The following is a 10,996-nucleotide window of genomic DNA, read 5'->3' as shown; positions in this document are numbered from 1 at the left end:
CCCCTCTCACCACTGGTCCTGAAGGAGTCATCTATCCTGGATTCCCTGTGTTTCAAGTTGCTATCTGTACCAATGTACATCCTCTGGTCTAGCCAGATTTGCAAGGCAGAATTGGGATCATGATATTGGGGGGGGGGGAGGAAGCATTAAAGAACTAGAGGAAAGTTGTATGTTTCATTGTTGCTATACTGCACCCTGACTGCCTCTCTTCCTTGTGACCCTTCTGTAAGGGGATGTCCAATTGTCTACAGATCCACTCCGCACTCCCCCTCATTCACATTGATATGATATTTTCTTCTGGGTCTTTGATGCCTGATATGTGAGGGGATAAAATTCTTATGGAGAGATTGTGAGATGTGCCCCTCTATGCCCAATTTTGCAAAATCAAACAATAAAGGCTTCACTCTTGCTAAAGTGAGTATCATTTGGATTTCTTTAGCGTTTGTCTGCTACGCTCCTGCGATATCCCATTGATACCCCCTATAGAATAAGGTGATCCACCCTAGTCCTCCCTCTAGAAACTCAGAAGGGGAAAGGTACAGAAAGGAGTTTATAGTGACCAGCCATTTACCAAGAGGAACCAATACAGTGTCCAGGATCTCAACAGTGTTTGGTTATACATTGCACTGTGATCTGCAGGAAATGGTTGGTCTTCTCCCTCTGCCCTCATTATGAAAAACAACACCACTTGAGGTGAGGACTCGTGTGTCGAAGTGGTTTATTGCTGTTAAGTGTCATCAAGTCAGTGCTGACCCTTCGCGACCTCATGTGCAGCACTGCCCAGTCCTGCCCCACCCTCACAATTGTTCCTTTGCCTGAGTCCATTGCGGCAAACCACCGTGTCAATCCATCTTGTGAGGCCCTTCTTCTCCTTTCCCAAGGACTGCGCTTTCCTGGCAACGTGTCCAAAGTATACAAGATGAAGTCCTGTCATGCTGACCTCTAAGGAGCAGTTTGGCTGTATTTCTTCAAAGACAGACTCATTAGTCCTTTGGGCAGTCCATTGTACTTCCAATATTCTCCAGCACCACAATCCAATCATGTCAATTCTTCTTCAGTCTTTCTTATTCATTGTCCAACTTTCACGTGCATAGGAAGCAGTGGGAAATACCGTAGTTTGGGTCAGGTGCCCTTTAGTCCTCAAAATAACCACTTTACTTTTCAATATTCTGTGGAAATCTTGTGAAGCAGATTTACCCAATGCAATGCATTATCTGATCTCTTCAATGCTGCTTCCATGAGCATTGATTTTAGAGCCAAGGAAGACAAAATCCTTGACTACTTCAATCTTTTCTCCATTTCTCATGGACCTGTTGGTCCAGTTTTGATCTCCTTTACATCGCTTTCATTCAAGATCCATCTGATGTTAGCAATGATATCTGTTGTTCCGCGTCCTCTTCCAAATCTGGCCTGAACCTCTGGCAGCTCCCTGTCAATGTACTGCTGCAATTACTGCAACGATGTAAATATTGCATGATCTTCAGTAAAATTTTACTTGCATATGATATTGTTTTATAGTCTGAGCATTCTTTGGGGTCACCTTTTTTGGAAGTGGGTACAAATTGGTACTGGATCTCTTCCAGTAGCTGTCTTCCAAATTTCCTGGCACAGACAAGTGAGGGCTTCCAGTGCTTCATCAGCTTGTGGAAACATCTCAGTGGGTATTCCACCCGTTGCTGGACCATTGTTTTTGCCTAATGCTTCAGTGCAGCTTAGACATTTTCCCTCAGTATTCATTCTTACTCATATGCTACTTCCTAAAATGGAAGAATGCTGACTACTTCTTTTTGGCATACATCGTGGATGGCTAGTGATTTTGATAATTTTTTCCATGTGTTTATTTGAATGTAATTTTTGGTGAGCTTTCTTTTCATGTACTTTGCCCACTTTTAAAACTGGATTATTTGTAATTTTCTTATAGAGTTATTGTAGAATTCTATAGATTTTAGTAATTAGTCTCTTTTCTGTTATGTAGCCACTAAAGATTTTTTCCCCCCAGTCCATGGGCACTCTTTTTACCTTTTTTATGCACATAACTGTTGTAATTTTAGTAGGTTCCAGTCATCTATTTTATCTTTTACAGTGCACGTTTCCTTTATTATATTTATTAGTATTTGTGTGCCCTGTAATAAGGCCATTAAGTTTGTCTGCATTTTGTCATTGGCGATCTTCACTGTTTGGGGATTTATATTTACGTCTCTGCTCTATCCTGAGTTTATTTGTGTACATGTGGTGAGGTATGGATACTATTTCATTCTTCTGCAGATGGAAATCCAATTTCCCCAGCACCATTTGTTGAACAAGATGTCTCCCATTTAATGCTTTTTGGCCCTTTATTGAAGATCGGTTGCACTTATTTGTGGGGTTTCTATTCTGTTTCCTTGGTCTATGTGTCTAACATTGTGCCAGTACGGGGTTGTTTTGACTGTTGTGATTACATAATAGGTTTTTAGGTCAGATAATGTGAGCCCTTCTCTTTCCTTCTTCTTAAGGAGTCCTTCGCTATCCTAGGTCTCTTAACCTCAGCATATGACATTTTTCCATTTCTTTAAAGAATGAAGTTGGGATTTGGATCAAAATTGTGTTGCAATTATAGATTGCTTTAAATAGTATTAACATTTCCACAATATTAAGTCTTCTTATCTATTAGCATGAATATTCTTCCATTTGTGTGGATCTCTTAATTTCTTTCTCACTTTGTTCTGTAGTTTTCTTTATAGGTCTTTTGTATCATTGGTTAGGATTTTTCTATCTATTTCATTTTTTGTGTGGCTATTGTGCATGCTATTGTTCTCTTGGTGTCCTTCTCAGAGCTCTCTTTGCTGGTGTACAGAAATCCAATTTATTTCTGCTTGCTCATCTTTATTCTACTATTTTACCAAATTGCTCAATTTTTTCCGATAATCTTTTTGTGGAGATTTTGGGGCATTCTACAGCTAAAATAATATCTGCATATAGTGAGAGTTTCCATTCTTCTTTGCCCAATTATAGTCCCTCAATTTTTTGTTTTTGCCTAGTGATTTTTGCTAAGACTTCCAGCATGATGCTGAATAAGACCGGTGATAGGGTATTCATGTCTAGTTACAGTCCTCAGGGAAAATGTTTTCAATTTTTCCCCATTGATTGTGATGTTGGCCATTTTTATTTTGTTTTGTTTTATATAGTCTTATTACGTTGAGGAATTTACCTTTTAGTTCTATTTTGCTGAATATATACTATCAGGAATGTATGTTGGATATTGTCAAATGCCTTTTCTGTATTTACTGGTATGGTCATGGTGTTCTAATTGTCTTGTTTATGTGGTGGATTACGTTGATTATTTTTCAAATGTTGGAGCACCTGGTTCTTACTTTGTTCAAGCTGTAAATTAAAACCAAGAAGGATATCCCAAGATGCACTAAAACACACACACACACACACACACACACACACACAGTCTCCATGACTAAAGCAGTTTATTTAGACCATAACAGAGCCTAGTAAGAAAGGTTTTCCTCATGCATGAGGAATTAGTTTTCATATTACACACACTGCCACTCAGAAATGTCAAACATAATTTCATTTCTAACCTGACCTCATCTTGTTTTAGAGCTTCCATCCCCCTTATAATGCAGAACACTTGGTCTTTTCAGTTTACAATTTAGACTATTAAGTGTTACCCTTCCCACTTCTCTTTGCCTTCTCAGTGGGTGTAATTGTAGAACAGATTAATTTCATGATGGGGAAGGAAGGGGATTTTGGTCTTATGCAGTGCTTTGAGACCTCACAAGACTCATCACTGAAATGTCTGTGACAGGTAGGTGTCTGTGACTGGTCCACTCACCGCAGTCACTTTCCAGTAGTTTCCATTGGTGAATTATTCCTCACTTTAGTTCTCACTTGCTTTGTCCATCCTTTGAGACCAGGGTGTAACTCCTAGTCAATGATCACTTTGGGCAATATATCCCATACCGCTCTACTAGTGAGACCTTAGTCTCTTCTTTGCTGAAATATCTTGCACCTTCAAATCTTTGGTTTTCTTGCTTGGTTGTTTTTTTTTGCAATAGGGCACATGGGGAGTTCTGGATCTTCTACAACTCCCATCGAGCTATTAGGGAGGTGGTGGTGCCATCCTAGGATGATGTGCGCAGGCATAACCCTTTGACACTTTTATCCTGTCACTCACAAACTGTAAGGAAATAAAAATGATGCTCATTGAAGTTTTGTTTAATCATTTGACTCAAAGATTTTTATAAAATTTACTTTAAACACTAAAGCTAAGCTATGATCCACCCCTCTTCATCCCCCTATACTGAGTTATACATCCTCATGATTCAATGGCTGAGAAAGCTCATCTATGAATAGAGGTAAAAGTATGTTGTTTCCCTAACTGAAAATAGCCATGCTATGCTAACTCTTACAATCTGTCTAATTGTTCAAAGTTGTCTTCATGTAATCCCTCATCTTAGTTCTGTAAACTCACAATAGAAAATTCCAAGGAAAATATTAAATTCTTAGATACGAAGGTAGGTGGTACACCAATCCACTCAACTTCAGGAATGAGTAGTATAGTGTAAGAATTTCATGTGGCATAATAAAGGGGAGAAATACTCATGGAAATTAAGGGTGAGGAACCATGGGATGCTTCAGAAGGAATGGACTGCTGTAAGAATTCTGTATTTAAAGGAGCTTCACAGCCATGATATTAGTTGTCCTGTCCCACCACCAATGTTTCTCAGTTTTTTCCTGCCAATTTGTTTCACTCATGATTTGCCCATTTCTCGTTACCACTACTCTGCTAGCTCATCTTATTTTCACTCATCATTTCATCATGTAGGTAACATTTTGTTACTCCAATGTACCTCCTGACAGCTATATAAATTATATTCTTTTCAACTACCATGCTATTGTCCCATCACTAGTATTTCCCCCAGTTCTCATGAGAAGAAGCCAACTGGACATCCTTGAGCAAGGTCTCCATTCCCAATCCAATCATATGTAATCAAGTACCTAAGGCTACTTGGCCAGATGGGGACCATAATAATTAAAGAACACCCCCCCCCCAACACACAACAAATTGTCTCTGAAGTTTGTGTATATACAAAAGAAAAACCCTTGGAATTCTTCTTCACACCTCATTCTTATGCTTCTTCAGGCTTTTTGTTGTTGTTGCTTGTTTGTTTATGTTTTTCTGGTGTAAGATTTCTCCAAGAGTTCTACCAGTGGAAGACTTCACTCATGATGCCAGAAAATTGAGATTGCAGAGATTAATCATCCTCCATATCCAGAATCCATGGGCAAAAGGATATCGACAGATTTCAGGACCAATTCAAACAAGAAAATCCCAAGAATTAGGTTTAGGTGGATAGAGTGTATCACAGAATTCTCTGCCAAATGTGAGCAAAATAAAAACTTGCAAAGATTCAGTCTTGTGCTCCACCATTGGAAACACTGTTTCTCTTTATGATCACTTCTCTTTTCCACTACCAACTGGCATCCTAACCCACACCACTGGTGAGAAGAGGACCAGAGGCTCCAGGCTCCAAGAAATAAAGGGGGTGATGGTTTGAAGAATCATCCAAAACCCTAGAAAAGTGTAAAGCTAGTTCCCAGTGGGGATGTTGCAATAGTTACTGTGTTTGCAACAGATTAGCTCTGTTTTCTTTTCATAATCCAAGAAGTTGATGTCATCACAGTTGTACATGCATGACAGCTTTGAATAAAAATACTTCGTCTCCCCTGAGGAAGTGAAAGAGAGGGAAGAAATAGATGTAATGACTTTCCTCTTTCCTACAATCTGCCTAGCAATAAACTCTCTTCAGATTCTCATTTACCTTTCTCCAAACCCAAATACACTACAGTTCTGAGTCTACTAATTGCTGCCCTTTATTCCCTAACTGATCAAGGACATCAACCTCTCCTACACCCAAGCCCATCTTAAATAGTTTGTGTTGCCATCCCTTCTGCATGACTATCTATCCACACTCACTCAGAGGGCAGAAAAACGCCACTACCTTCAAGAGGAAAATCAAAACCAAACTCATTGCCAGTGAGTCAACTCTGACTCATAGCAACCCTACAGGACAAAGTAAAATTGCCCCTGTGGGTTTCTGAGACTGTAGATCTTTATAGGACTAGGAGGCATCATCTTTCTTTATTGGAGCAGCTGGTAGTTTTGAACTTCTGACCTTAAGGTTAGCAGCCCAATACATAACACACTACACCATCAAAGTACCTGTCTCTAAGGGGAAGCAGAAGTTATTTCTCAGACACACTTTACTCTCTCACTACCTTTTGGTGTAAGTACGTAAATGTTCTCAATGGCACAACGCTGTTGGTATTTCAGGTAGCAGGTCTTCATTCCATCATAGCAAAATCCAAGATGAAATCTTTCACAATTATAGCATGCTATTGAAGTTGCTTCTAGACACAGAAAGAAATGTTTAGAGTATGAAGTCAGGGGATGGCTCCTCTGGGATTGGGGGTTGCTATTGTCTAATAATTCTTAAGCATTCCTGGGTCACTTACATTTTGAATATCTGGTAAAAGATAAACTGTATATGCATAAATCAAGTATTGAGTAGCATTTCAGGTAGTTGTCTAGGTTCCTGTAAAATGTACTCATAAACTTCAGATAACGAATCCTGTATCTACTCTGGTGATTTTGCTCAATAATGGGGAAAAGGGAACAACGAATTGGATTTTAGCCTCCCTAGTCCCAGAAACACATTACACTAGAATGTAAAACTTTCAGGATTCTATGTAAGAATTAATTACAGCTCCTTAGGTAATTAACTTCTCAACCTGTCACAAATGACTTATCCACCAAGGACTTTGGATGAGCCATAGTCATACCTGTTCTTGAGAACACCAATTTGCCTGTGGAAAGAAGAAAAAAAAATTCCTTGTCATAAGTTTAAACACATCTTCCAAGGATCAGTTTTGGAAACTTCCCCTCCTTCAGCATATAACCATCCAGCGACATACCACCTGCCCCTCTGTCTTTAGGACTTACCCTCAGATGAGCAGAGCAGAGTAAAGACGCCCAGTAGAAGAACAAACATTCTGGAATCCTTGCTCTGTGGGAAGTACTGTGTATTCACCTCTGTGATCTGTCCTTGTGCTATTTATCTCAGTCATCTAATCATAATATTTCAGGAACAGACAGTACCACAATGTCTCCCAGTCAAGCCATAATATTTTTATACCCCACCCGACACTCAAGATGATGCTGTCTGATTTTTCACAAATCCTCCAGCAACTGAGGTCTCACTACCCATAAGATACCTATTTTTACATTTTAATAAACTTCCTCTCTATAGTCGCTACCCATTGTTGTATAGCAAACCCTGGTGCCACACAAAAAGTCAAATTTCTCTTTCACATTTTATTCTTCCAGTTATGTCAAGTCAGGAGTTAGATATCTCCATTCCTTTCAGCTTTCTTTAACGACCTATTCACTCTGCTTTGAATGACTTCAGATTTATCTGTGTCTCACTTAGATCAAGGCACCAAGAATTAAGGTATCCACAAGGACAGATGCAGTCTGAATGTGCAAGTTGAACTGGAGTCCCCTTTTATGATGTAGCTTGGGAAGAAAGGTCAGCAGGGATGGAATTTTCCTAGATTGCCTTTAACTGATTGATTTTTTTCCAGTTCCTTTCTGTACCAGTGTACATCCTCAGGTCTAGCCAGATTTGTAAGGTAGACTTGGAATCCTGATAGTGGGAGAGAAAGGGGGAGGAAGCAATTAAAAATTAGAGGAAAGTTGTATGTTTCATTGTTGCTAAACTGCACCCTGACTGGCTCATCTCCTCCCCGCAATCCTTGTGTAAGGGGATGTCCCATTACCTACAGATGGGCTTTGGGTCTCCACTCTGCACTCCCCGCCTCATTCACTATGATATGATTTTTTTGTTCCTTGATGCCTGATGCCCGATCCCTTCAACACCTTGTGGTCACACAGGCTGGTGTGCTTCTTCCATGTGGGCTTTGTTGCTTCTGAACTAGATGGCTGTTTGTTTACCTGCAAGCCCTTAAGACCCTAGATGCTATATCTTTTGATAGCTGGGCACCATCAGCTTTCTTCACCACACTTACTTATGCACACATTCATCTTCAGCGTTTATGCGTGGAAGGTGGTCACACAATGATGGTTTTTGTTATTTGGTGTCTGCTGCCTGTTCCCTTCAGGACGTTGTGTTCGCACAGGCTCATGTGCTTCTTCTCTGTGGACTTTGTTGCTTCTGAGCTAGATGGCCGCTTGTTTACCTGCAAGCATTTAAGACCCCAGATGCTATATCTTTTGATAGCTGGGCACCATCAGCTTTCTTCACCACATTTGCTTACGCACCCATTTGTCTTCAGCAATCGTGCCAGGAAGGTGTGCATCATGGAATGCCAATTTAATAGAACAAAGTATTCTTGCATTGAGTAAGTACTTGACTGGAGATCCAATGACCATCTGCTGCCTTAATACTAAACCTGTAGATCTATTTCCCATCATCCTATATAAATATATTTACATATCTACATGCCTGTATTTAAACCTGTATAAATGCCCTTGCCTCCTAGTTCTTTCCTCTATTTCCTTTTATTTTCCTCTTATCCCACAATCATGCTCAGCCTTTAAGAAGAATAAAATAGCAGACCTCTCACTTCCTGACTTCAAAAACTATTGCACAGCCACAGTAGTTAAAACAGCATAGTATTGGTAGAATGATAGACCAATGGAACAGAATACAGGACTCAGAAATAAATCAATCCCCTACAGACAACTGATCTTCAATAAAAGGCCCAAAGACATTAATGAGAAAGAAATAGTCTCTTCAACAAACTATGCTGACAAAATTGGATCTCCATCTACAGAAGAATTAAATAGATCCATACATTAGCCCATCCACAAAATGAACTCAAGATGAATCAAAAACTGAAATGTAAATCCTAGAGCTATAAAAATCATTAAGGAGAAAAGAGGGACAAACTTAAGGGTTCTATTGTAGGGAATAGGAACACTATAAAATGCAATGTAGAAAACAAACAGTAGAAGACAAAATAGATGACTGAAACCTAATAAAAATAACACACAGGTTTACATAAAATATGCATCAAAAGATTAGAAAGCAAGCCCACAGAATGGGGGAAATGTTGGTGATGATTCCGTGGACAGGGATTAGGCTACAATCTATGGAAAACTGAAAGACCTTAACAAAGAAAAGAAGACTAACTCAATTTAAAAATGGGCAAAGGACATGAACAGTTCACCAAAGATGACATTGAAATACCAACTAACATATGAAGAAATAGTCATGATCACTAGAAATCTGGGAGATGTGAATCACAACATATATGCTGACACTGACAATGACAGCCAAATTCAAAAGAAAATAATAAATACTGGAGAAAGTGTGAAGTGTTGGGGAACCTCATATACTGTTGGTGGTACTATAAATATGCATGATCACTGTGGAAAGCTATATGGCTACCTCAAATAACTGGAAATAGAAATTTCACATCTCCCAGCAATCCCTCTGCTTGGTACATACCCTAAAGAAGTAAAAGTTATAGCAGGCATATACATATGTACACCCATGTTCACAACAGCACTGTTCACAATATCAAGAAGATGGAAACAATCTAAATGGCCATCAGTAGAAATATGGATAAAGGAACTTCGGTACATACACACAATGGAATATTGTGCATTGCTAAAATTCAGTGATTATATCACAAAATGCTTCATGGCATGGATCAACCTTGTGAGTGAAATTAGTCAATCCCCAAAGAACAAATGTTGTATGAAGCCACTGTTTAAAGGAAAACAAAAGCCAAGACTTTCCTATCAAAGGGAAGAAACAGATTTTGGTGGTTACCAAGTGGGAGAGGGTGAAAGTAGGAAGATGGAGGGTTAACAGGTATTAATGTGGGTGGAGGAGAAGATAATAATCAACAAGTGGTGAAAATAAATGAAAAGATCAGGGCTAGGATAAACTACTAAGGAATTTAATACATTCTTTAAATCATTGAATGAAAACTGATCATCTGAAATGTAATTGTTAACTTAATTTACCATAAAAATTACTTTTAAAAATCCTTCAGGTGGAATAAACTATATATAGCAAGTGGCAGGAGAAGCAGTCAGATACACTTCCAAATATAGATTTGACAATTAAGAAGTCAGAGCCTGGCAGTAGAATATAATTAGGAGTGTCCTGTCAAGGGTTCATTTTTACCAAGGCTTGGATTTGACGTGCTTGTTGGCAAGGGCAGAAAGATCAAGAACAGTGTATTCAAGCACAGCCTTTGAAGTTAGGGGACAATGTTTCGAACAAATTGCCTTGTTTTCCTTAGATGGCTGAGCAACCAGGACATTAGTTGAGCTTGGATTCAACTTATTCACTAAGATTGGAAGAGAATTGGGCCCACTCACAGAGATTCTGCTTTGGTCTATATTCCTTTTTTTTAAAATCATTTTATTGGGGGCTCATACAAGTCTTATCACAATCCATACATACATCAATTGTGTAAAGCACATTTGTACATTCGTTGCTGTCATGAGCATTAATCCCCCAACTCTGAAAAAAGGGTTTAGTTCTCACAATGAATTAAATTGGCATGAGAGCTAGCTTTAAACATTAGCTCTTTAAATGTAATGTTTACCAATGACTTACGCTAAAAGCAATTCAAACCACAGGCTCATGCACAGTCAGTCATTAAATTTTAAAAAAAGATAAAGTAGATGGGGAATCTACTTAAAGAAGTGGGGGGGGACAAGGGGGAAACCTACTTAGTATATAGTTTGACTTGAATCTGTATTTGGGTGAGGAACATTGGAAGGACATTTTTATTATGGCTTTAGGATGGAAGCGCTTCAGATAGACCCCGCTCAACTCCTCCCCCAAATCAAAACCTTGGTGTCTGTGAGAGTCAGGAAACCACCCATCCCCCAGGGAGGAGGTCACAAAAAGTTCCTTGTAATCGGTTCCCTCTTTCCTACCCACTCTCCCTCTACCCTCCC

The 10,996-nt window shown here is 39.2% G+C and overlaps 2 protein-coding genes across 2 annotated transcripts in view; one reads left to right on the top strand and one right to left on the bottom strand.

The window, feature by feature from the left end:
- Positions 1 to 5,581: 5,581 nt before the first annotated feature.
- On the bottom strand, positions 5,582 to 7,043 carry PATE2 (prostate and testis expressed 2). The gene is made up of 4 exons (XM_030888407.1): positions 6,995 to 7,043; positions 6,835 to 6,858; positions 6,271 to 6,402; positions 5,582 to 5,718 (listed from the first exon to the last, which is right to left on the bottom strand). The coding sequence occupies exons 1-4, from the start codon at positions 7,041 to 7,043 to the stop codon at positions 5,582 to 5,584; spliced, it is 342 nt and encodes a 113-aa protein (XP_030744267.1).
- A 1,853-nt stretch (positions 7,044 to 8,896) lies between these two features.
- Positions 8,897 to 10,996, top strand: part of PATE3 (prostate and testis expressed 3) — a 5,630-nt gene continuing 3,530 nt past the window's right edge. Inside the window, exon 1 of the mRNA XM_030888406.1 lies at positions 8,897 to 8,915. Coding sequence (XP_030744266.1) covers positions 8,897 to 8,915 — 19 coding nt within the window. The remainder of the gene's footprint in view (positions 8,916 to 10,996) is intronic.

This window comes from Echinops telfairi, unplaced genomic scaffold (assembly GCF_000313985.2).
Source record: "Echinops telfairi isolate 266 unplaced genomic scaffold, ASM31398v2 ScPeMD7_7465;HRSCAF=8503, whole genome shotgun sequence".
In the NCBI taxonomy this organism is placed as follows: Eukaryota; Metazoa; Chordata; class Mammalia; order Afrosoricida; family Tenrecidae; genus Echinops; species Echinops telfairi.
The sequence above is the reverse complement of the archived record's forward strand: the minus strand, read 5'-3'. Positions and strand labels throughout refer to the sequence as shown.